This window comes from Trachurus japonicus, chromosome 11, assembly GCF_045865225.1.
Source record: "Trachurus japonicus isolate A0001 chromosome 11, Traja_1.0".
NCBI classification, from domain to species: Eukaryota; Metazoa; Chordata; class Actinopteri; order Carangiformes; family Carangidae; genus Trachurus; species Trachurus japonicus.
Window position 1 is genome coordinate 17,516,582 of NC_140917.1, and position 26,568 is coordinate 17,543,149.

General features: G+C 43.0%; 1 protein-coding gene across 22 annotated transcripts; it reads left to right on the forward strand.

The window, feature by feature from the left end:
* On the forward strand, nt 1–25,294 carry ubap2l (ubiquitin associated protein 2-like). Of its 22 annotated transcripts, none has more exons than XM_085791387.1 (30): nt 29–113; nt 1,575–1,712; nt 2,716–2,793; nt 3,041–3,151; nt 3,846–4,020; nt 5,761–5,865; nt 6,016–6,061; nt 8,596–8,640; nt 9,418–9,524; nt 9,884–9,943; nt 10,046–10,098; nt 10,275–10,360; nt 11,059–11,239; nt 11,488–11,686; nt 11,827–12,167; nt 12,403–12,575; nt 12,870–12,990; nt 13,351–13,390; nt 13,481–13,670; nt 13,795–13,861; nt 14,129–14,462; nt 17,124–17,212; nt 17,306–17,359; nt 17,469–17,550; nt 17,909–18,126; nt 19,126–19,231; nt 20,673–20,798; nt 22,549–22,616; nt 22,804–22,998; nt 23,791–25,294. In XM_085791387.1, the coding sequence occupies exons 2-30, from the start codon at nt 1,617–1,619 to the stop codon at nt 23,884–23,886; spliced, it is 3,642 nt and encodes a 1,213-aa protein (XP_085647513.1). In that variant the 5' UTR covers nt 29–113; nt 1,575–1,616; the 3' UTR covers nt 23,887–25,294. The 22 variants fall into 22 exon arrangements, with proteins under 22 accessions (XP_085647519.1, XP_085647513.1, XP_085647514.1 ...); XM_085791388.1 differs by having other exon boundaries at nt 5,761–5,862; XM_085791390.1 differs by having other exon boundaries at nt 5,761–5,862; nt 12,900–12,990.
* Nucleotides 25,295–26,568: the final 1,274 nt, after the last annotated feature.

Genomic DNA, 26,568 nt, shown 5'->3' on the forward strand with positions numbered 1-26,568 from the left:
TGATATAAAACTATATTAATGAGTGATCACATGTTGTGGGTCCGGTTTCCTCGAAGCGCTGTGGAGAACCACGTGACGCAGCTCTCCGTGGTGTCAGAGTGGAAAAGAAACAGGTAAATTCAGTCTCTCGCTTATTGTGTGAGCGAGTCGGTTCGTTATATTTTCTCAATTTAGTTGTATCAACTTGGGGTTCAGGAATTATATCCTGTCCTAAATCCGACTAGAAGGTCGACAACGAGACCACTTGTCGGTCGGTTGTGTAGCAGTCTCTAATATTGAGCCGGGTTTCTGGTCAGTATCGCCTGTTATTTATTTTCATTTTCAGGGCCTGCAGGCCTGCCATTAGCCTCGGTGTTTTCCCATGTCGACAGCCCGGCCATCAGATCACACCGGCGGGCCAGACTGATTCTAAATGTCGCAGAGCGGCGGTGCAGTTCTAGAAGCCGCTGCTTTGCTAGCGCAGCTACCGAGCCAACATTTCCTGTAACGGCCATGTAGCGACGTTAGCAGCGTGGCTAACAGTCGTTAGCAGGGATAACCAGTGGCAATGGAGTGGCATGGGCGTTTTTTTTTTGTTAGGTTTGACCGGTCGAACGTGAACGCTTTTATTATTATTGCTCGCTAGCTATTTGATGATTTAGCTGATTAACTTGTTGGCCACCAAGCTCGGTCAAGCTAACGCTAACAGCTCAACGTTGAACCGGTTATCGGCACTTTAGTTAGCAGGTGAGCAGCTAGCGGCTGTTGAAGTTAGCCTCGTAGTCGCCATGAGGTGAAGCCGTGAGAAGCGGAAGCCCACCAAGACTTAAAAGCTGGTTGCTTTTCCCCTCGAGTATTAGCCAGTAAGGCTAGCGTTTTTTCGGCCATGTGGCTGGCTAGTAGAATTGAAATGATGATCGACGGGGCCTGGCTTTAGCCTTGTTTGTGGGCTAGTTCACACAGGGTTTTACGTAACGTATGCAAGATTAAGGAGAAGCTGTCGATAACAAGGTTAACAGTTTGCTGTTGAACAGAGATGTAGTCGTCTGTCTGAACTGTGTATGTTTGTATCTCCCCCCTCTGTTTTGACGATCCATTTAATGTATCTGTCTGTCACTGGCTCTGTGATCATATGATGTCGTTTGACAATATATGGGTTAACTGAGCACTACCAAGGCTATTTTGATATATTGAGCGTTGCATCATAACCCCCGAAGAGGAGAATAACTTAACCTGTGTTGTGCACTTGTAAGCCTGCTATGCAACAACACCCAGTGTAGTATACCATGGCACTACAGCTTCCCGGGTCAAACCCGCGGCTAGCTTTGGTTTGAGACATTGTCCCAGAAAGGGGCTGAAAAACATCCTTTGTCAACGTTTTCCAGACGTCTCGGAAACAAAGCTGATGGTGTCCTCTCGATACCGCTGAGCCCCCCCCTTCCTCACCCCCCCGACCCCCCCCCCCCCCCACTAGGCAATAAGCTACCAGGCAGTTTGAGGAAGTACTGTTCAAGTCAACTGTGCATGTACATGGCATGAAGTAGGTCATTATCACATGCCCATAATGTGTCTCTCATGTCTCTTTCTCTCCCTAGGTGTTATTCCTTTGTAAATACTGTTATTTGTATATACTGTAAATGATGACGTCCATGGGCGGGAACCGAGCCCGGGGCAGCTGGGAGCAGACACAGGGCCAGACACAGAGCCAGACACAGCACAAGCAGAGGCCTCAGGTACCCTCACCCTCAACACCTGTCTCACTGTCAGATCAGATGCAAACTGATTTGCATGCAAGGGTTGAATGCAGTCAAATCAAGTATTGCAAAATTGTAACTTGTTTTTGTTGGATGCAAAACTTCTGGCTACAATGGTGCGCGCCAACAATTTGAACTGTATAAGTCAATAACGTGCTCATATTAATATGACCCATGGAAACAGTCTCCGGTTTCAAGACTGTTGACACCATATTTTGACCATCAGGAGGGAAAACCCTTTTTTTAGGCTTTTGGATTACAATTATAGTTACACAGTAGTGATCAGGCTAGTCTTCAAGCATGAATGTCCAGTAATATCTTTAATAACCACTGATGGTGTCATATGTAGGATGAAATGTATGAAAAAGTGCTGTATCATTATTAGAACATCTATTTGCTGTTTCCTTCTGAAAAAGCTTACTCCTCCTACTCCCTGACAAAAGTTTATATTAAAATTTGTGAAAAGTTAAATATATGGTCTCTTTCTTATTACTATATTACATATTAATTTAGATAATAGTAGGCATATTATCAAATACTTGTTTGCATGAGTTCTTAAAAGGTTTCAGTGAGGCGCTGGCCATTTCAGTTTTACATCTGTGAGATAATCAACCCTAAAAGGTTAAATATTCCAAGTTAAATTGATTTTATATATACAATCCATACACAGGGGGACACAATTGTGCAAAAATGTACACAAAACAAAAAAAAAATACAAAGACGCCAATGCAAAATGGGTGTCAAACTGAGTTAATGTGAAGTGGGCAAGGAAAAGTGTGTTTCCAGTTTAAGGCCACTGTAACCGAAGTGGTGCGTAGTATTTGTTTTATTATTTTGTTGGATAATAATTCCTTTAGTGTGAGACCCAGAGAATTAAAAAACAAACAAACTGAATATTCGTTTTTCGTGTCCGACTCTACAAAAAGCAAAGCTCGTGCTTCGCTTGGTTGACACACATGTTTGGCGTTTCTTCTTGGAACAGGCAACCGCAGAGCAGATCCGACTCGCGCAGATGATTTCAGACCACAATGATGCGGACTTTGAAGAGAAGGTCAAACAGGTGAGCAGATGGACGGCTCTGTGCTGTGCTGTAGCTAAATCTCTGTTCTGACCTCCCACTGAAATGATCTTCATTTCAGAATGGCATTTTTCTTTTTTTTTTTACATTTTTCCCTAAATGTAATTTTCGTGTTTTTTTTGAATCATTTAGCATAAGCCTCCAGAACTCATCTTTCTATGAATGAGATGGCAGGACTGTCAGCCAGGGGTCATGTCTGTGTCTCATCATGTCACTCTTTCTTTTCCAGCTGATTGACATCACAGGCAAGGACCAGGATGAGTCTATGATTGCACTGCACGATTGCAACGGGGATGTCAACAGAGCCATTAACGTGTTGCTGGAGGGTAGCCCAGACACTGTGAGTATTGGCTTTGTGTGAGGGCTTAGCGCTGTGTAGGCCAGGTTCTGGAGAAATCAGGGCTACACTGGATTAGATAACTATGGAAATGAACTCACAGTTTATGTTGTATGAGTACTGCAACTGTGATAGTTTTGAGCATGGTGTGTATGTGTACAGAGACTGTGTTTTCATAGTTAACATAAAGAAGCAGTAAAAAGGCGCATTAAGAAGTTCATTGTAAAGAAATGCCTGAGACCTGTTTAGAAAAACGTATCAATTCTCATATTTTATCACTATCGATAAAATGGACTCACGAGGGGAACGCGTGATTAATCTCGCCAGAGCTGATGAGGGGTTGTCAGCTACTTAAAACTGTCAAGAGGCAGGCACAGACGAGAAAGAAATGGGTCGCTTTAATATGGCTTGGTGGGAAAATACCAACAAGAGGAACCAAATTTGTTTTTGTTTTCGCTTTTTATTTAAAGAAGCTGCTGCCACATCCAGCCCACACAATTTATCACCTGGTGGAAAAACATAAAGATCATGTTTGTTGGTACATTTCCCCTACATTTGATCATATTTTAGCCTGAGCCCATTGTCCTGTTAAAGTGGCAGTGATTTTTGTTGACCCTCACCTGATGAGTCAGTACAAAGTCAATAAATCCAGCAGTACACTCACTTAACTGTCGCACTGTCTTTGCTTCTTCTTAAGGACTCTTGGGAAATGGTGGGGAAGAAGAAGGGGGTGTCGGGCCAGAAGGAGACGAGCCAAGCAGAGACCGGAGAGGAAGGAAAAGAGAACCGGGAGAAAGGCGGAGAAAAAGATGTAGCACGTCGTCGGGGCGGAGCTCCACGCAAAGGCCGTGGAGCCAGCAGGGGACGAGAATGTAAGTGTTTACCAATCCTTTATTGTTGGTTTTTGTCGTGTCGTCCTTCTCAATGCTCGAGTCCCTTAAGAAATTCATCTGTGTGCTACTTGAGGGTTATTTTGATTCTGCCGTGCTTCTATTTTTTACTTGGGACTTCTTTTGGAGTTTGTGGCATCACCACATTTATCTGTGAAAGTCCTTTATGCACTTGACACTCGAGAGAAAACATACAAGGTGCTCATATGGTCGGGAAACCTGCATAATGAGTATATTCGACCAGAGCCTTGTATGCAGGCAAAGTACGCTTTGCTGTGCAGCAGAAATGGCACATTGTGTCATGTTATCTTAATGACAAGTTTGGGATTTGCTGCACAGCTCTAATATCTTTTTCTATTTCTCCCATGCATTTATGACTTATCTACAAACAAGATCTGGAAAAAGAAAATAATTATTTGCATTGACCAAATTTCCTTCAAACATTCAGTACGCTGTCCATCATTTCTGATAGATTAGAGCAGAGCTTCTGCAGCACCACACTCACGCAGACGCTCTCACAGGGTACATGAGGCACGTCTGTGACCTAAACAGAGGGGTGCAGTCACGTCCTTGGTGCAGAAGGAATAGCATGTGTTCCTCCTACACCTTCCAATGTAGCGAGTGCTCGTAGAATTTGGAAATCCATGTTGCAAGAGTCTTTTTTTTTTTTTTTTTAGATTTCTGATCACAGAGAAATGTTGGAAGCAGAGCAAGTTCATCCCTCAGAACAAAATTAAAGAAAAGAGGCAAAGAAGCAAAAGCTCCTCGAATCATATGCAATACACAAACTCTGCAGCAATCTCCCATTGTGGTTGGATACACCCAGTTTAAATATATAGAGGAAAGTTTGAGGTTAGGCAAGACGAAAGGTCATTTGAGTTGATTAAAATTTGTCGTTAATGGCTCGCTTGTACACGTTTTTAATTGTAATTGTCTAAATCTGTAAATTTGTGGTTTTTCCTTTTCGCTTGTTACACTGAGATGACTGTAGTGTTTTAGTGCCCTCCACTGTCACAGTGGGGAAGAAAAATTAATTCAAATGCTTTGTGTAGTGTTGACATCAACAGTTTAGACAAATATTAAAAAGGTGTAATTAAGAATGTAAATTGAAATGATGAATAGTAGTGGATTATGATGATTGTTAAGTCTGAAACAAGCTTTGGTTTAGTAGTAAAGGCACTGGCCAGGGGACTGTGCTCAGATTTGTAACACACATCTATGGTTTACAAAATATTTCCCCCTCTAATGAATTCTGACAAATTTTTACATATGTAAACAAACAGCATACTTTGACCCTTGCATTAGCAAAGCAACAAAATCTCTGTAGGATTCCTGAGCTTATCTACAATTTAAAACCAGTCATTTATCAAACATGGCTGTGGAACTTGTACATTCAAAATGAAAGTCCTGTCAAGGTCCATCAGTGGAAATCTTTAAACGCAAAGCAGCAGCAGAGAATGTTTTAGTTTACGTGAACAGTAGCTTTTAAACGTGTGAGAGAAGTTTGGTTGCAACGTGCTTGAGGTTAAGAATGAAAAGTCGCACAGATCACAAAAAACATGGAGACCCCTTTTTATATAAAAAAGAGGAACATTACAACACGCCTTGGTTACATAGTTTCTCTCTAAACAGTAAAACATTTTACGTACATTTTCTTATTTTGACAACTGGCTGCTGTGTAGCATCTACATTTCATGCCACTGTCTCTTCTCTAAACTCAAGTCCGTGGTCAGGAGAACGGTTTGGATGGCAGCAAGGCCGGAGTAGCTGGAAGAGGTGCAGAGCGAGGCCGGAGGGGACGAGGCAGAGGAAGAGGAACTGTTGGTGGTAAGTAGCTATTATTGTCTATAGCCAGACTCCTTGGTATGCAGTCAAAGCGAGATAGGGTTTTTATTTTTACATAAAATTCTACCCTTCCTTCTTGTGACAATAGTTGTTAAACTGAGAGTTTGAAATGAGCTCTTGTTGTCTCTCCAGGGGTATCTGGACGGCGAGGAGGCAGATTTTCAGCGCAGGGCATGGGGTAAGGGAACACCTGCGTTGCCTAAAACCAGAGGGCCTTTTGTTCCACTTTTACCTGTTGCCATGGTCACCAGAGAGCAGGACCCCAGCTTATTGTTTAGCCGTAATCCAAAGGAAGGAGGACATACATCAGCCAATGGAAAGGAGCAGCATGAGCTCAGTGTCTGCTGAATGTATAGTGTCTGAACATTTTCTCTAGAGTGAAATCTGGATAGACCCACTTAGAGGGGAATCAGGGACCCAATTGGCTCCACTCAACAGTCTCTGCTCTCTGGCCCCCGGGCTGTAGCATTATTCAGTTTGTGTGTTTTGCCTGTTCTGTGTACCAGTTTCTATGTGTGTGTGTGTGCAGTCAATAACATGCCAGTTGATGAGCTGGCATCTTATACTGGCAGCTTGATTAGTAGGTGTCATAACAGAAAGGACGTCTTCTCTTAACTGTGGTGCCACTCTTCAATTCATTTCACTGTCATGCAATGGGAAACAATGTAGTAGGAGTACAGTTTCCATACTAAATATCCTGCCTTTTTAATAATGAGCATTCAGGTGTAGTGTGATATTATTCTGCAGTTGTAGGTTTTTTTGGCCCTTAGGGTTTGCTCAAGTAGTGCATGTGACATAACGTGGCTTCCTCTATGGAGGTCAAGGGCTGAGCGGCTTTCACCCAAGGAAAGGTTGAATGTTATTTTTCGCTCTCACTGAAGCAAGTATTGAAAGTGTACTTCAGCAGTAGTGTAAGAATGTCATAAATTCATGTATATATTTGTACTTTGAGGCTCAAAAGGTGCAAGGGCTTTGCTGAAAAAACAGGCGTGTTGAGATGCTGCAGACAATTTAACTATAAAGCTCGAGGCATGAGTCTTTAAGGTATATTTATGGTCCGAGTTTCTCTGATGCAATTTTCAGCGTATTTGTATTTTTTTGTGGAGCCAGATATTGACTCGCATGTCTCAAAGGAATATTTTGCTGCTGGTTCGAAAGAAGCTGTTTGTTTTGTTTGTTTTTCTTTTTGTATGTTGAAGGCATCTACCCGACGCCACAACAGTTCTGCAACTTTTGCATCTTGTTGCTGACAGACACGGTTTACCAGCTGGGTATCGGTGTCATGTAAACACGGTGACTTAAAGAAGTATAAATGGCTTTTTAAAGAAGCAGCCTACAAGCAGATACGTTGTTTGATCAGGTTATTACTGTTTGATAAGATGAGATGACGGAGGGGGGAAAGCACTGTGAGTGTGTTGTCGGTATCTTGTACCGGTGCTTTTGACACAACGCCGAGGCGGCTTGTAAATGAATACTGAGCGACCCACAAGGGGAACAAACGCCATAAGTCATTACTAATGAAAAAGCTGATCAAAGGCATTTGTTGGAGAGTCGGTGTAAACCTGAGATGACTTAAATTTTAGGAGGCTCAGATAACCCACACAGTGTCAGTGTTTAGATGTTTTTATGAATGACGTATTTAGTAACTACACAGATGGGTATTGGCTGGCTGGACAAGTTAACCAGACCCCACTAACTATACAATCAAAGTTGCACCATACCTGTGTCATTCAGAAGATATTATTTACTACCTCACAAGTGCTTATTAATTTTCATTATTTAATACTACTAAATCTCAAGTATTGTCCCATAATAGAGGGAAACTTAATTTTGCTGTCTATATTCACTCTTATATGCATATACATAAAGACATTGAAATTAGCATTAATCTAATCCTGGTTGTGATGGACTTTATGTGGGTGTCATGAGCTGCTGCATATATCAACCTCACCCATTCCTGATGTTTCCTGCAATAAAAGGAGACTAGATATTGCTAAGAACGAGAGAACACAGCTCCATTCATTATGCAGCCAGTTGTTTTCAGTTGTACCACAGCATTTGTTGGCTCATTTACAGTGCTGTTTCTTTGGGGTAACTGTTAGCAGCCTTTGTATTTGAATTCTGTGCTTGAATTTGCAGAGAAGAAACTCAGGGAAGAAATGAGTCAAAGTTTGTTGGAGCTTTCATAAACTACTCTCCCAGTTTTACATTTATAAGAAACTAGGAGAAGATTTAATACAGTGTGACACGGCTACCTGTTTTTTTTTTTTTAAATCTGAGATGGTTTATTGAGTTGGTCGAGGTTTATCACAGAGTATATACATCACTGTGTAAAGATCAGATGAGTATTAAATGCCTGTTGCAAGTATAGGTGGAGACGCACTGCTTCATTGAAAAGGATTTCTGAAAACAGCTGTCATCTAGCAGGAAAGGGTTTGTATTTGTGTATGCATTGTGTAATACTTATGGTGAGTGGGGTTCCTTGAAACATGTAGCCTAATTGACCCACCATCACTAAAAGCACACTGGCTTGCCCTGCTTAGTGGAGTGACTGACAGACATGTGGAGTGTTTGTTACAGTACTGGCACAGGTAGATCAAAGGCATTTTGCTTACGCTGCTGCTCTGGATTGTGGTCTGAACAAAAAGCTTTGTCTTCTACTATTACTTTGTTGTGCTTCCTGTAATTGTTGCCATTATTTTTCCTCTAAAGCCAGATTGATAAGGGGCCCAGATATGATATTGCAGGAGGTGAGAGGTGAGTGCATTGCCTCTAGTGTGTCTGTTATTCTTGCTTTCTGTAGGGAGACCTTTTGAGTGCCGTAAAACAGGATGATGTAATACAAGACATTATCAAAACAAAGTATTATTCTATTAATAGGATATGAAATAGATATGACTAGTCTGAAATCGGATGCTAAATCTGTTCATGCGAGCCGTAAATGCCCTCACAATTGAACACGAAGCATCCCAAACGAATAAAGAAAGCTGCTCGGCTCGGCTTGACTCAAAAGAAAAGTGTTGTTCGTCATTATGCTGCCTTGGTTGCATCAGCTGTGTTTTTTTTTCTTCAGCATACACGGGTGTGGTGAATTAAGGAAAGAGATGCCGAAAATAATTGTTGAGGAGCAACAACATAGTATTTAAATGCCTACTCCTCATTTGCATATTCAGGACCGTATTGGTTTTCACGTCGGTCTTATACAGTTTCCTCTTCCTGTCTCCCTCCCTACACTCTCTCTTTTATTACATAAACACCCTTATGATAATAGTAATGCTGGGGACTTACTCAGAACAGCACAGATGCACCGAAAACCAACTAAATCAGTGGCTTAAACCACTAAGCAGATTTGCTTCTGCTCAGCCTTTTCAAAACATTGACCTGTAATAGGTAAGATTAAAAAAAAAAAAAAATACTCCCCCAGATTTTTTGTGTGTGATCTCGCACCTATGGCTAATGTTTTTGGAAATGGGTAGTTGCTCAGCTGTCAGCTCAAATGTTGTGTTTTTTTATGTTTTCTCGCTGTCTTCCCAGAACTTTCAACCCTGCTGACTATGCGGAGCCAGCCCAGACAGAAGAAAACTATGGAGGGGGCAGCACCTGGAACAACACGGGAAGCATGGAACTGGAGGAAGGAGCTAGTAAGTTAATTTCGAAAGGTTGCCCTCCAGTAAGAGGAGTTAATCTTATCAATGAAGCGTCTGTTTACCATCCGAAACAATTTTTAAATCATGTTTGGCATTCCAATGAAAGCTCCGGAAAAAAAGATGAAAGGAAGGTTCGCTCGCGCTCAGAGGGCACTTGCCTTTTGATGCCGGACGTAGAAGCCTCCTTCATTATCAACCATGCAAACTGTTAACAAATGGCCAGACCTCGGACAAGCTGTATTCCTCCCAGATCCTTATGTCCAGATGTCTGTGTGTAGCCAGGTGAATAAAAGATAATCATCTCTTTCCATGACATTCAGCTTTAATCTCTTTGCCTCCGTCTTTGTCTCCAGGGTTGGAATACTCTGCAGGAGAGGGAACAAATTACCCACCCAAGTTTGACTCTGCTCCTGGTAAACAAGCCTTCACTTCTTGTTTTTATGCATTCCTCTTTTCAGTTTGAAGCTCGCTTTTCCTATCGCACCAATATTGAATGGTTTGTCTTTGACTCATAGGAGCCTGGAGGACGGCCACAGAGGAGTGGGGCACTGAGGACTGGAATGAGGATGTGAGTGTTTCTGGCTTTAACCTCATGCAAGTGCTCTAAATATAAAATTATGTGAGCACTTCTTAAAAAAAACCTGATTTTAGCACAGTTTGACTAATGGAGGACTGGTTCTCGTTTTAATCCTGGATGTGTACTTTTGCCCTTTCAACTTGGACTTCTTCCATCTTCCTCTGCAGCTCTCGGAGACCAAGATATTCACAGCTTCCAGTGTGGCATCCATTCCTCTGCCTCAAGAGAATGTGACCATCACCAAAGGACAGAGGTGGGTCCTTCATGCACTTCACTGGCCTGACTCACGGTTTCCAGAAAATAGCTTTTCCAGGAACTGATTGAGACCAAACTTTGTATTTCTTCAGCTCGAGCGATGTCATGGGGATTAAATTTTACTTGATTTTGTTGTTAGTCCAACAAAACAACTGGGATAGATCATTGTGATGTTTTACAAAAGCAAAACAATTGATTATTTAAGATAGTTTACAGTTGAATCTATTGACTGACTAATGGATCGCTCCGGAGTCAAGCTTCTCACTTTATTAGAGACTTGCTGCTGCATTTTGTCAGTGAACAGTGAACTGGATACTGTTTCGATTGAAGATGTCGCCAGAGCTTGATGAAGTTAGCTTGATGAAAATTGATTTCATTATTTTATTTGTTCCATCCATCCATGGACAATTTAGAACTCCATACATTATTGAGACAGGAAAAAAATATATAATACATAAATGTGTTTTCTATTGATATTAACCAATTAAGCTACACATTAATTCAAAATGACCAGATTTTACAGTCCTAAAATACTAAAGAGTAAATGTATGTAGTAAAAAAAAAAGTTCAATACAGTGCTTTTGAATATCTATACGCAATGTTTCAGTGTATTGATATTTTCCTACACCCCTACAACTGATACAGTCGCCACTTTAATGTCTCTTTGTGATAATAAATGTTTCTTCCCCGCTGTAGGATTGACCTTGCGGTGCTCCTGGGGAAGACTCCACCATCCTCCTCCTCAGAGACAGAAAACCCCCCCATGGAGGCCACCCAGCCTCCCTCCCTGTCCCAGTCACTGGTTTTCAGCAATTCCAAGCAAGGGGTGCCGCTCTCTCAAACGTCCTCCAGCACCCCCTACACCCAGCACAGCATGGTGAGACCACTAAAATAAGAAAAAAGCCATGTGAAGTGTTTTTTTTAAATTACACGGCTACATACACCCGGACTCTTGAGTTTGCTTAGTGATGCAAAATGATCTCTTAACTCTTGCATCTCTACTGCTTCCTCACCACACAGGAAAAGGATAAGGCCATAGACACCATGTTCTCATTACACTTACGTAGCAGCAGTATTTGCCTTTCGGAAATGAGCGCCTCTTTTAACAATCTACCAATATTGCAGGTCAGCATGCTGAGCAAGGGTTTTGGGGATGTGGGAGACCCCAAAGGAGGCAGCACAGGGACCACTGGCTCTCAGTTCTTGGAGCAATATAAAACAGCCCAGGCTCTGGCCCAGCTGGCAGCCCAGCACTCCCAGACAGGACCTCCCAACACAGCCCCTTCCTCCTGGGACACCAGTGCCACTTCACTGGGACAATACGGTGAGATCACACTCTACTGTTACTACTAGGAATGAAACTAAATGCCCCTGTTGTTCAGTCCACTTGAGCATAATAAGGACAACATGTATTTAAATGCAATGTAGATCCTTACGTTACTTTTGCCCTCATTCACTGTCCAGACATGAAGACTCAAGCGGAGTCTGCGGTCCATACACCCTTTACGAAGCGGCAGCCCTACCAGGCCGCCACCTCCACCTCGTCCATGTTGGATGTGTTCCTGCAGGACAAAGGCCTGCCTCCTTCCTCCTCTGTCTCTTCGTCTTCTTCCTTACCCCAACAAACCACATCCTCACCCCATGTGGTGCCTCCACCTGCTTCCTCCCTTCCCAAAATGACAGCGGTCCCTTCTCTAGGTCAACAAGTTTCTCCAAGTTCTTCAGATGCCCAGGGCTCCAGTCCACTGCCTTTGCAGCAACATAAACTCAAACAACAGAAGAAGAGGACCTCCATTACAACCAAGGTAAACTTCAAATTACAGTTTCTTTAGTGTAAAGATGCTGCTCCATTCACATGTATCCGTAGACCCACATTATGCAAATCTGGAGAAAGAAAAGAAAAAGCACCTTGTTGGAGCTTGTTTGTGTTGATTTACCTCTAATTCCGCCATGTCTGGTTTTGCGGTTTGTGTTGTTACATGGCTCGTTTTGAAGCATGATTTGTGGGAATAGTTTTAAACACCCCGATTCTTCCCTCAGATTCCAGCAATGGCAGTGGAGATGCCTGGTTCAACAGACATCTCAGGCCTCAATCTTCAGTTCGGAGCGTTACAATTTGGGTCCGAACCAGTTCTACCAGAGTACGAGTCCGCCCCTACCACCACGACACCAGCCAACCAGGTTCAGAACAGCCTCTACACGAGCCCCAGCAGGTTAGTGCAACCAGAAAACTGTGTGCAGATTAGAGAAACTAATTCTCTCACCACTTCCTGGGTCAAAGTAACATTTGACGGTGAAATTGTATGGCAACGTATATACCAATGTTTGGACATTAAGCAGTTTAATTGCCTTACACATAGCCATTAGCGGTACTAATGTCTGTTCTAGTATTGGAAGTTGGGTTAGAAGTTTTTTGTGGTGTTAAAACCACTTAAAAGTGAGAACCACACATTGTTCTCTAAGGACAAAGTCCAATGTGGTCTTGTCAATACCGTTACAATCTGCAGTGAGTCGACTCCAGCTCTCTCCAACTCCAGCCAGATGGACCTGTACGATCAGAGAGCCCCTCAGACACGGCGTTACCCTCCTTCAGTCTCCTCCTCCCCGCAGAAGGATATGCAACCCAAGGTAAAGCCGACGTTCCCTGGAACAAAGTCAGTTTTACTGTCATTTCTACAATATGTACACGACACACAGAGGATCGAAAACTGCGTTTCTCTGAGACCTCTGAGATAAAAAGCGCACTCGGTGCAGATGGCGTTGGTCTGTCCCCTCATTGTTCCAGCTCTTTTGCTTTTGTACGTTGTGGTCGTTGTAATTGCTGGTTGCTGGTTTCAAACCTGACCTGTTGTTAAAACTCTCTGCATATCACCCAAGCTTTTTTTTTTTTTTTGTGACTGTTTGCAAGTGCCCGACACCCTTCAATTTCTTATCAAGGGCCTGTTTCCATAGAAACCTGTGAGCTCACCTTAATTGTTGGTTTTACAGAATGGCTACAGTTCAATACAAGCAACGCAATCTGTGGAAGGTAAGCGTCTGTTTTACGAAGCTCTTCTTTTTCCTACGAGCATTGTCTGGCGCATCTGTCACTCACACACTTTTTTTTTTCTCCCCCCAGCTGCAGCAGGCTCTGCAGTATCAGTCAAGCCAGCGTCTGACTCAGTCACGCCGGCATCTGTCTCCAGCATGGGCACTTTGACGGACAGCGGCCCCGCCTCCTTATTGGCTACATCCAATCAGACATCCCTTAGCGCTCTGGGGCACAGTGAAGACCTGCCTCCAAGCACCATTCCTCCTCCTCAGCACAAGTGAGCTGAAGCTACATTTTACACACACAGTAGTAAATGAACTAATGTATTTAGTTATGACCTCTGGGTGAATACAGGTATCAGTGGGTGTGATGTGCTCTGAACCTTCCTCTTGTTGTTGCAGCTCTCACCAAACACAACAGAACAGCCTTGCTCCATCTTCAGTCCGGACATCCAACTCAAGCTTACTGGTTGGTCCTTTTATGTATTTTTGTACATGTCTATTCAAGAACCAATCATGTCCAGCGATTATTGTTTTGGTTTTGTAACCACTGAAATGTCGTTTGAAGCCAGTTGGTTTGGAGTGGAGTGTATCTCCCTCCATCAGTGAACGATTTTAAAAAGCTTCATTTCCTGTGATGGCAGACAGGGCACATTAGATGTCCATTCACCCTAATGGAAATGTAATTTCATCAGTCCTGACTCCATCTTTCTCTCTTACTCCTTCTGTCTTGCAGCATCCCAGCGTAGACGGTGACTCGAGCCTGCACTCCTCCTCCTTCCCTTCCTCCGTCTCAGCCGTGCCGTCTTCATCAGTCCCCTCCTCCTCTTCCTCCGCTGCTGCTGCTGCACAAGTGTCCCTCGGGGCCCCTCAGGCCTCCTCGGTGGGCTCCGCCACCGTCTCAGCCCCTTCTGGCCTTGGCCCCGTCAGCAGTCTGACCATGGGCCTCAACACTGCCTCCATGGGAGCCCCGGCTGCAGCAGCCAACACAGTTTCGGTCTCCTCAACGGCTTCAAGCATTCCCTCTTCAGTTACTTCCTCATCCACACGCAGTTCTGCAGCATCCTCAGGTTAGACATGAACTTAAGTGCATCTCCTTCCTCCGTCAGGTTATTTTTCATCCCATCACATGCTATGAAATTGTGGAACAAAAATGTGTCAAAAAGTGCTGAATTTTTCCCCCGACACATTGTTTGTCCTGCATACTTATTTTTTTCCAGGACAAAATGTGCAGGTAGCAATTGTAAGTTGAAAGGGTTGAAGCATCTGGAGAACTTGCAGATGCAAAGGACTGGCAGCTTCATGTGATTCCATAGTCTGCTTCACTATGAAATAGGAGTGTCCCGATTGATTATCGCTGATCTTTATTGGTCGACTTTCTTCAGAAGTACATGGGTAAGACTGAAATGAAGAATGCCACGAGGTTTTTTTTTTTGTTCTTGAGAAATATGTGAGGGAGAGAGATCAAAGAGCCAGAGCCTTGTTCTGAGGCATATTTAATTTATTTGTTGCAATGTGAATGCAGCCTGTATCTTTAGCCTAGTGCTACTTTGTTTATGTTCTGAGATGTATTGCTTTTTATTTATAAGACTTGCTAGGGGTGCGGAAAATAATAATTTCAGAGATGCATTGAGAATCTTAATTGGACGATTCTGATTAGATGCAATTATTTCACATAATTGATTTTTAAATTCAAATAATTCATTCCTGCATAGAGAATTTGGTGGCGGCCACCACCGCTATATTTCTCACCGCCACCAGCACGCAAGTCCATTTTTTCCAGGCTTTTTATGCATTTATTTTGAAAGGAAAGATGGAGAGAGACGGGGAGGGGGAGAGAGCGTGAGGGGGGAATAAGATGCAGCAAAGGGTGTGACGGAATCAAACCCAGGGTCGCTGCAGCAGGCACGCTCTACCAAGTGAGATGTAAGCCGCTCGTAGCCCCGCGTATTTATTCCGGGGATTTCATCGAGTGTTTCCGTTTCCGTGGTGGTGAGCGGCCTCTACTTCATTAAAGCTGTCGCTGCTTCAGAGTTGGGGCAGACGCACAGTGGTGATGTGTCCGGCAGACGTCCGCTCTGGGTCACATTGAGTCCGCCTCGAGTACACTCGGACGTCCGCGAGTCCGCTCCGCCTAAAATCCGTCGTTACCATACCAACGAGCTAACTTGTCCTTTTTAGTTTAAAATCTCCTCTCCTGTTGTCAATAAACACATCTGGATACGGTGCTGCAACTGAACTACACAGCTGTTAAATGATCGGCTGTTTGCCTGTCACTCATAGCATTCAGGGATGTTCAACATCCTTGAGTTTTACACTGCTGACTTGTATCATCATACAGACATGTCCTGTGTGGCAACATAGGAGATTGAGGATGTGATGCATCGTATAATCGAATCGAACCGAATCGTAGACTGGTGAATCGTAATCGAATCGTGACGCCAGTGAAGATGCACACCACTACTATTTGAACAATTAGTTTATGCTCTGAGACGTATTGTCTTTAATTGATCAAATTATTTGCACTGTTGAGCCTTTTGACTAGACTTCTGACAGTCTGTTTTAATAATGGTGTTAATTAACATAAATTTACACACGTAGTTAATCATCAAATTGTGTAATTCAGTTGTCCTTACTGTAAGATACTCACTGTGTTGCTTCGTAGGGGTTTTCTGTAGTTCTCAATTGAGCAAAGTATAAAAGCATGTTGTGGTTTTTATAATAACCTTAAGCTTTTTGTTGTGAGCTTTGATGCAGCCACAAGCTCTCAGCAGAGTTTTCTTGTCTGGATAGCTTCATCTTCTACTTTTTTGAGATCTTTTTTTTTTTTTTTTTACTTTGTGGTGTTACTCCACCGAGCATCACAGCTATACCAAAAGATTGCTAAAAAAAAAAAGAAGAAGCTGTTTTTGACTATGAACATTGTCTCTTAGTTGAAGAATGGCAAACCCGCTGTGACCCTTTATTTGATAAGAGCACAATGTATTTGTCCTGGATTGAACAAATTGGTTTCCATTTCCTCAGCCTCATCACTGGCTGTGTTTCCATAATTCTGACTCATCTTGGTTTGGTTGTCCTTTTTTTTTTTTTTTTTTTTTCCACTTTCACACATGTTAGTTTTCTTTCTTTACTCCCTCTGCATGGTGTAATGCAGTTTTCTGACATGTTGACGCAGCTCAGGGAGAAATTAGTGCTGAGAACGGGAGGAAGTATGGTCGGTGTTCATTCCACAACCACCTATGCACATCAAAGACGCAGGGCTCAATACATCCAGCGCAAAGCAACACGGAAAATATCTATTAGTTTCCCACCAATGAAGATGTTTCATTGGTTTAAAAAGCAAATGCAATGGGCTGTGACCTGCCACAAAGCAGCAGAGGCAGACCTCAAACACTCCCAGCCACCACCTCTCCTCCCTCCTCCTGACTTCTTGCTCTGAGCAGGTGAAAGCGGCTCTGGGCCAAAACACTGAATTATTAGCACTTGGTTTGTTGAAATTGAATTGTGTCAGAATCCATTTGTACACTGAGACTGTTGAGGTGTCATTTTACTACGATTGATTGAACAGCTCTGCTGTGTCACTGTAGCTGATGCCTTGAATTTACTCCGGCAAATAAGAGGATATATATATTTCCACAGTGAACCAACCTGTGGTTATAGATTTTGTTGCATTGGCTTGAAGAGAAAATACAAATAAATACGTTCTGTATATTTTGTTTCTGTGTATACAGGGAAAGCACCTCCGAACCTGCCACCTGGAGTGCCGCCTCTACTGCCCAACCCATACATCATGGCCCCGGGACTACTGCACGCCTACCCTGTAAGTTCATGATCACCTGAGCGTAGATTTACCCACACTTAGAAGATTATTGGTATAATTTGTAACGCCATTTTATCTTTTGCTTTGTCCCAGCCTCAGGTGTACGGCTATGATGACCTACAGATGCTGCAGACGAGAATACCGCTGGTGAGTGTTCAATTGCTGCAATAAAACCATAATGCACAACCCCGTACTTCACCTCTTCACAACCTAAGTTTTTATTTTATTAAAAGAATATATCTTTTTATCTCTTCAGGATTATTACAGCATCCCCTTTGCAACTCCCACAACAGCACTGACTGGCAGAGAGGGCAGCCTGACCAGTAACCCCTATTCTGGTGAGCCGTCCACTAATGATTTCTCTTTGAGTGTGGTGTTGAGTTTACTGAAAGGTTTTTATGGCTATTGATTGACACCTGAGCCCGATAGACATGATAAACATGATTCCAGTATTTATTATTTATTGCTGGTGGTGATGTGATATGATATGTTATGAATGCATGCTCTAGTAAGAAGATAAATATAAATCATTTTTGGTGATGAGCCTGTAATATTCTATCCAGCTCATAAAACGTGCAACATCCCGCCCAGCGACGGTATTCAACCGCAAGTCGTTACGTCTCGTCTTGCTCGCGCCTGCAGTGGAAATACTTTCATACTCCTTTAATAACTTCACACCCCTCTCTTCCTTTGCAGGCGACTTGTCGAAGTTTGGTCGAGGCGATGCGTCCTCCCCGGCTCCGGCCACGACATTAGCCCAAACACAACAGAACCAAACCCAGACACATCACACCACACAGCAGACCTTCCTCAACCCCGCGCTGCCGCCTGGCTACAGCTACACGAGCCTCCCTTACTACACTGGCATGCCAGGCCTGCCCAACACCTTCCAGTACGGACCTGCTGTGTTTCCGGTGAGAACACTTTGTCACAAGCTTTATTTAATTTTGAACAAATCCTTATGCTCAGCAAAGATGGAAAATATGATAAAATTGTTTGGAGAACGTGTTCATTTAGAAGTTTAATCGGCACCAATTAAACCTGCATGCTCCAACTATAGACTGTATGTAGGAGCCATTTCAGCATTTAATTTGGGTGTGTATTCTGTGTTTTATTTTGGTAAACCTCTGCTGATTCAGGAAGTGATGTAATGCGCACAAGGGGCACAGGGTTATTTGAACAAAGGACAATCAGTGCCAGGTGTTGCTGGTCGAAAGGCATGTCGTGCCTGCCACCATAAGAAAAAGGTTGTTTTTTTTTTGTTTACATGAGAACTTTAGTCTATAGAGCATTTGGATTGTATTACAATGAATATTGGTTTGTCATTGAAGCCACCGTGACTTTCTTTTTATTTGGGATATGAAAGAGAAGGGCACTGTATATAGGCTCCAGCTCTTTCCTTGGGTCAGCTGGAGTTCTCAACAGGACCGGCATGCCCGACCAGTTTTTTTATTTTTTATTTCAGGCCTGTTGAGAACATGAATGAAGCAGCTTAGAAACTGCTCAAATGGTCGATCGTGGGCTTTGAGAGGTTTGGTACGATCATAAGAACTTGCAGAAAATAAAATAGACCCGGCTTCTTATTGAGACTGGCTTTTATTTGCTCAAACCTGTAGCCAGACCCGGCGGCCAGTACAGGAGGAGACCGGCGTCTTTTTTGAGAATTTACGGTTTTATGAGATCAAATGACAGGCTTTTAACAGCATCTATTAATATTCCACAGAGGAGTAGAAGATTTTGATATCCCTGTGACATCAGGCTGCGTTCTGAAATCCAAAACATGAGTATTTCCTCACTCTGAAGTCCAAATGAGGGGGAAAAGCACAAGTTTGATGACATCCATGAAGTGTTTAGTTTTTTTTTTCTCCCTGCTGACGCGATGAAATTACATCCCATGTTTTGTTTTCATCCAGGTGGCTCCTACCTCGTCAAAGCAACACGGTGTGAATGTCGGCGTCAATGCATCAGCCACACCTTTCCAGCAGGCTAGTGGCTACGGTTCCCATGGATACAGCACTGGTGAGCCACTAAAAACTATATTGAAGTGCCATGTTTTTTAGAGGGGGTCATGCAGGTCCTGCTCTGTATACCTGCATACCAACAACTCTGTGCTGTTTCACACAATGAGCCCATCGATCTCTCATTGGTGTGGAGTTGCATATTTCATCCGAGCTCTGCGGCATCTGCAAGCATAAACACGATGCTTGTGAAAAAGGCATTTGTTTTGCTTGTGTTGGGATTGTTGTAAACGGGATCACGAAACATTTTGATTCGCACTTGAACCGTTGACCTCAAGTTTACAGAATGTTTTCAGCTGTGAGCCTTAAATGTTCAGGTTTAGTTGTGTCTATTGGAAATGCATCTGCTTCGTGTACACACCTCTTCATTTGCCTGCACACACACACACACACACACACACAAGGAACAGGACTCAATATTTCAGCTGTTTTTCTATAATGACGTCTGCCACTTTTTATGAAATGGCTTCTCATGATAGGATATATGGGATTGCCATTCAGACCAAATGGAAAAGAAGAAGAAGAAGGAGAGGGGCTTGATCAGCAGTGTCTGGCTCCACCAGTTAAAATATCAGAGGGGTTAGATCATAGGTCTCCTGCTGTCTTCCGTGGCTTTGCTTTTGCTCATTTCAGAAAAGTGGAGCTCGCCCAAGGGCTTCACCATCCAACCCATCTCCTGCACACACACACGGACACACACGTTCATCGTAAACACATCAACAAATGGAGCACCCCATCATCTTCCCATATTTCTCTACGACTCCTTTGAGCCCATATTCTTTCAGCAGTTTCATATTTTCCCAGTGGTCTTCTGGTATCCACTCCATCACCTTTTTTATATGTTTGTTTCTTTGTTTTTTTTGTTTTGTTTTCCCCCTCTCAGTGATGCTGTATTTTATTTCCATGCTTCAAGTCATCACTCAATATCCACCTTTGGTCACACGTGCAACACTTATTTGTTCTAAGCTGCACCATCTGCTGCTTTCTGCCATCACCCAACTCAAGCTCACTCCCCCCCCCTCACCCACCCACCCACCCTCTCCTCCCACACACACACCCACCCTGCCTGCCCCCTCAACCCCCCACCCCTCCCCTCCCTCCCCTCCCACCTCCTCCCCCTCAGACTTGGGTCAAATTGTACTTGCAAATGATGGTTAGCGTTGAATCCGACCTGCTTGTTGTGCTGGATGGGCGGAGGCTTTACCACGCAGGACGACGATGCAGTTGGTGTCAAAGTCTTCAGATCTCAGAACAGTTGCGTTTCCCACCAGACTTGACACCATCCGTATTGTTGTAGTTTTTGGGTAAAGCCCGTCCATGCGGTTACAGTTTCAAAACGAAACGCTATGAATTATTTGCAAATGCTATTTGAGGCAGGTCTGCGTCCCCCTGCCTGGTGTGTCTAACGCTGTGGGCTGCGGCTGTGTGTCTGACTGTTGCAGGCTATGAGGATGTGGGCCAGGCTTCAGGGAGTGGGGATTTCTGTAAGGGCGGATACGGCACTGCCGTGGCCGCCGCCGCTTCTGCACAAAACAAGCCAGCCAGCTCTGTCACCGGGCCTGGAGTCGGTGAGTGCCGCCACATGCCAAATTAAGACAAAAAGAAACCAAACAAAGCAAAAAAAAAAAAAAAAGCAACCCTGTCCCTCCCGTCTTCCTCCTTGTGTCACCAACCATCCTTCTCCCCCCCTCCTCTTTGCTCTCGTTCCTTTGCCTCATCGCTGATGAGCTGCAGCCTGCGGGGAAGACCCGTCGCTACATCAGCTTGTAGACAGTCCAACGCAGCCTGCCTCTCTTACAAACCTTGTCTGCCATTCTGTCTGTTACCCGTCGTCTCCCAGGGTCACTCATCATCAGTCCAATCTGGGTTTTTTTTTTATTTTTTATGTTGCTCAGTTATCAGGTTTGGGGACAAAATGTGGCAGCTGTGGCCGCAATAAACTGATGATGAGTTACTCTGGTTGAAGCCGTGTCATTTCCCCTCAGTGTTGCTTGCTCTTCACTCATATCACCATTGCTGGTATGTCCGTCTCCAGAGTAACAAGCTCGTCGATGATGTCCTGTTGAGCAAAGTGGATTACGATAAAGTGTCTGCAATCCCTGATCAGAATAAAGCTGTGATTTACACAATAACAGCGGGGTGTGAATATTCAGTCTAAAGAGCTTCTTCAAAAGCGGCTGCACTCAACCACTCACACTGGGTACCGGAATGAAAACACATTTTTTTGCCTTGTTAACATGTGCCGGGGGGTTTGATCTTCAGTGTTTCTGCTCTGATACTTTGAGTGTTTACATTGTGGCATTTCCATGACAAATGTGATGACAACTGTGGTTTGCGGTTGGTGCACCGACAGCAAGACGACACCAACCATGATCATTTCCACAAATGTAGTGGCAGCTAATTATTTCATCATCTTAAGGGACAGTGTCTTCTTCATTATGTCCTTTCATAACGTCCACAGATGTAGCATCAAACATCAAAACTGAAGCTTAGAGATTCCACCTTATTCCACCGTTGGCTCAGGACACTTGCATTCGACGTCTTTTAATACAATTTTTTGACATTTTATAGACCAGTGGTTATTTTGAGAAGAATGGTTGTATTAATCTGTAACAACTTCAATCCATAGCTTTTGTCATTCATTTAGTTACAAAGAATAAACTGTGCTCATTCCTTTAGGCCTTGTGTATTTTAAAACACTTCTTCTAAAAATTGATCAGTGAATCCCATAAAGACTAATTCAGTCATGAAAATGCCACCAGACCGACGTCTTGAAAGTATGCCCGTCCTCTCTTGCACACGTGTTGACCCTGATCTGCGTCTCCATGGCGATACAGGGGGGTCAGTGTGTGCGAGACCAACCTGAGCAGTAACCACCAGATACAGTCAGGCTTAACCCACTGTGGCTGACTGGAACTGACACACTGCTACATCATCTTCCTCATCCTCATCCCTCTCCCCGCCCAGTTCATCTCATCCCTCTTCATCCTCTCGCTCCGACTCTGTCGTCATCAACGGGAAATTCTGCTGAAATCATCTATGAACTCACGACGACATAGATATTATACCTGACATTTCCCAGGTTTCTTTTGCTTTCAAATCAAAGTTATTTCTCTCGAACTTGATTCGGAAAACGTGTTTATACGCTTTATATGAAGCAAGTGGAATCACAGAAACACATTTAGTTATCATGCCGACTAGAATCTCATAACCAAGTGTTGTGTGGTTTTTGTTTGTCAGGCAACAGTGTTCGCCCTACACATTAAACTTCCCAGTGGTTGAACTAAATGTGTGTCCTGTTTCCCCCTGTCTCTGCAGGAGTCTCTGTGACATCAAGCAACACGGGGGTACCAGATATTTCAGGGTCTGTTTACACAAAGACACAGGTAATTACAGAACATGAACGTTCAAAAATATTGTAAATCCCTCCTCACAAAAGGACTCTGACTTTCTTCATATGGTAAATGGCACGCGAGAACTGTTTTTTAGTTTAGTTACAGAAAATGACCACCTACGGTTTGGATCAAGTTTTAAAAAATGACACATGTTCTTTGTCTCTCTTCCTCCCTGCAGTCGTTTGAGAAGCAGGGTTTTCACGCCGGCACGCCGGCAGCTTCGTTCAGCCTGCCCTCGGCTTTAGGGAGCGGGGGACCCATCAACCCCCCGGCGGCCGCTGGCTACGCCCCGGCCCCATTCATGCACATCCTGGCACCGCACCAACAGCCCCATTCTCAAATCCTGCACCACCACCTGCAGCAGGACGGACAGGTAGTGTACATGCTTGTTGTTGTTGTTGTTGTTGTTGTTGTGTTTTTTGTTCCACAGCTGTAGTTCAGTGCAGTTGGTCGGGGAAAGAAGAGACGTTATGTACCCTAACAGGACGAGGGGGAAATGTTCAGTGTGGGCTCTTTGTTGGACATTTTTTTTAATGAGGAACTGCCAAAATACAAAAAGTAGGACACAAACTTATCTACAAAATGATTACAAAATGAGCTTGCATAAATGTATTCATCATTTACACAAATGAGATGGCAGTTTTCCTGTTTGGCAGTTCACGATCAGCAGGGGGATTTGAAATTAGTGTAGCGTATGCAGCCGTCCTCACATCACATCTAGTACCAGATATGATATTGTTTGGTCTTAAAAAATCCTTTTCATGTTTTTAATGACCTTGTTAAGTCTGAGTTTGATTGACAGGACACACACAGGACAAACACTGTGGTGTGGAAGTAGTAGTGTCACAATGCCATTATTGGTCTCATATTATTAAACATTAACAACACTGAACACAGGAAATACAGATAACATTGTTGTAGCTGATACAACCGTTAGAGGAGATTGGCTCTGGAAACTGAATTCATTATACGTGCACTGATATACAGGAACAAGTGTAAGCATGTGTTAGTGTGGCATTTGATTCTTGGCAGTTGTATTGAAGTGTGTGTGTGTGTGTATATATATACTGTGTGTATATATAGGGTGGTTGTGTCATTAAGATATTTCACTCAACACGGTGCGATGGCAGCGGCTGACCGAGTGTCTCTGTCTTTCTCTCCGCAGAGCGGCACTGGGCAGCGCAGCCAGAACGCCTCCATTCAGCAGAAGTCTCAGATCAACAAGTCGGCATACAGCAGCTACAACTGGGGGGCAAACTAACATCCGTTACCCTTCGCCCCCCAAACAACCCCTTCCGACCCCCGCCCGTCAGCAGAAGCGAGGAGGGGGGCTCGTCACTCCTCCTTCCTCAGTCTCTCCACGTGTAAAACTCCCTCTTCTTCCTGCAAGAGATTTCCCTCCCCAGTCTCTTGGCCCAGCCACTCCTGCAGCTCTGAGCGGCCGCCAGAGGAGCTGCTGCGCCGAGAGAACGAGCACTGTAATGATGCATGGACGGGTGGGAGGGACAGGAGGGGCTTAGAAACAAGGGGGAGATCGGACCTAAATGGTTATAGATACACCGTCAAGAGATGAATTATTGAGTGTTGGGAATTTGTATCATGTTAATCCCGCCCGCCCCACCCCCTTTTTTCTTTCACTTGTATGTAACATAGAACTGTTTTCTAAAAGAATGAACATTTCCTGTGCTTTTTTTTTTTTTTTTTTTTTTTTTGGTCTTTTCCCCCCTTTTTTTTTTCTTGCTGATGGGGAGGAACGATGTAATATCTGAAGGTGGGGGGACAGGCTGGTTTTGTATTTCTCACCCTCAACTCCCCACTCCTTAATTTTGGTGGAAACTTCCCTCCTGCATAAAATATCCAACCACAGTAGTTTGATTGATTGCTGTTAAATGTTTTTTTTTTTCTTTTCTTTCATTTTTATGTCATTTTAAGTTTGAAGAAACAATTCTCTAAATTGGTAGAGTTGTGAAGTTTATTTTTTACCAAATATAGATATATTATATATAAAGACATATAAGCAAGCTCACTGGCTTGGACTGTGAGGAAAGTGTGTTTGTCATGTGACTGCGTGCATGTTTGTACACACAGGGGCCGTGGTTGTGTACTGTGCTTTGTTTTTTGCCTAGCACAGAATTTTTCATTATCCCACACCTGTATAGTAACTGTTCCCATAAATTACGAATATGTTGCATAAAGTTCGCACCTATTCTGCAAGAGATGATGAGAATGATTTCCAAGGCCAATACACACCCAGTCTGCCTTCCAGTGTGTTCTTTTGTTTGTTTCTGAGGCCCCCACCTCCTCCCTGCTCCACCGCCTGTCCCCTGACATTGTAAGGAAAACTGCAGAATTGAATACTGATGGACAGAATTGTTCTATGGGTTTTTTTTGTCAGTGATTTATTTTTTTCTTTTTGTACTGTGCGTTTTAAAAAAAAAAAAAAAAATTTAAATGGATAAACTTGTCTTGTACATATATAAAAAAAACACAAGTACTGTAGTCCCTGTTTGTTTGATGGCTTTCTCCTTTTCCTTCTCAAATCCTTGCAGACTTGTTAGCTTTTTGTTTCATATATTTTTTTTATTTTGTAAAAATATATAAATATTAAGTAAATAAACAAGAAAAAGACATTTTCATCATTTTGGATGTGAATGTCTTTTAAGAAACTATATTTGTTTCTCATGTGGCTTGTAAATACAGCAGCAGCAGCATCTTCCAGTGGTTTGACAGTGATGCTCAGTGTTTGTGTGTGTGTGTGTTGCTGAACGCTGCCCAAGGCTGGTGACTTGACAAACACTGTAAAAAGAAGCTTGTGCCATCGAGTGTTTAACACAACTGAAACCATCTGACTCAGGCTTTGGGCTTGGTTTCTGTTATAGGCCTGAGTTATCTAACAGACTCCAGGGGATCAGCAGTACCAAATTAAACTCCAAACACAGCACATCTCCAGAGATTTGTTTGTTCTTTGTTGTTTACAAGATTTGGATGCACTTTTTTTAAAACATCTTTTTTTTGACAGGTATATACTAAATATAGAGGATATTGCCTAATATCAGTGCTCTCTTACTGCCAGTTACTTTCCTAAATAGTTGAATAATCTGCTTAAACTTGTACTACTTACATTATGATACTAGTCCTGACAGGAAAATAACAGTTGTCCTGTTCCTCTTACCCCATGTCCACTACCGCACTCATGCAACGCAGGCGGTGTGTAACAGATGTGATGTGAAAAGTAGTGGTCAGATGCACAATACATCTACAGTTGTATTTACTTAGAAATGTGTTTGTTTTTCTACTGTATACTTGTACACCACCATATTTCCTTGGTAAAATTCCACGTTTTAAAGCCAGGACATTTTAATTGACTATTTATTTATTATTAGTTTACAGATTAAGTAACATCTTGAATAGAGGACTTTAACGTGTAGCTACTTCTGAAAGTTAAAGTCCTATTACGTGAGTTAAATGCTCATTGTGCAGCAGAATAACCTCTGTCAGTCTTGTTATTGCAGTAGCACCTTGATGCTGTTTTTGGTCAAGGTGGAGCTAATTTTAATCACTTGATATAATACTGGACAATGTAGTCCTTGACATGTGAGCATCTCAAGTGTTTTATATATCAGTACACATTCTTTAAATTCATGGAGGAAGTCTTAAGATCAGAACTTAACATGTACATGATAGATAATAATCCCACACAAGTAAAGTTATTATTCAAGTACAGGTACACAAGTATTGGCATCAACATTTTTTAATCAACAACTTGAAAATTATTACACACAGCATTGCATGTACATATAATTGTGATATTAAAGATAAAAAAAAAAAGCATATAGGCTACTTGTACAACAATGGAAAGTCTCAAATATGAAAACGGGTAATTAAAAATATAGGCTAAAAGATATGAAAAGTACAAAATATAAATCAAGACAATAATACCATG

What these genes read in the sequence shown, in the direction of transcription:
- ubap2l (XM_085791387.1), top strand. Translation starts at nt 1,617, where the DNA reads ATGATGACGTCCATGGGCGGGAACCGAGCCCGGGGCAGCTGGGAGCAG. An exon ending in GGAACTGGAGGAAGGAGCTA is followed by an intron (nt 9,525 to 9,883) that starts GTAAGTTAATTT and finishes CTTTGTCTCCAG; the next exon opens with GGTTGGAATACTCTGCAGGA. An exon ending in TGTCACCGGGCCTGGAGTCG is followed by an intron (nt 20,799 to 22,548) that starts GTGAGTGCCGCC and finishes CTGTCTCTGCAG; the next exon opens with GAGTCTCTGTGACATCAAGC.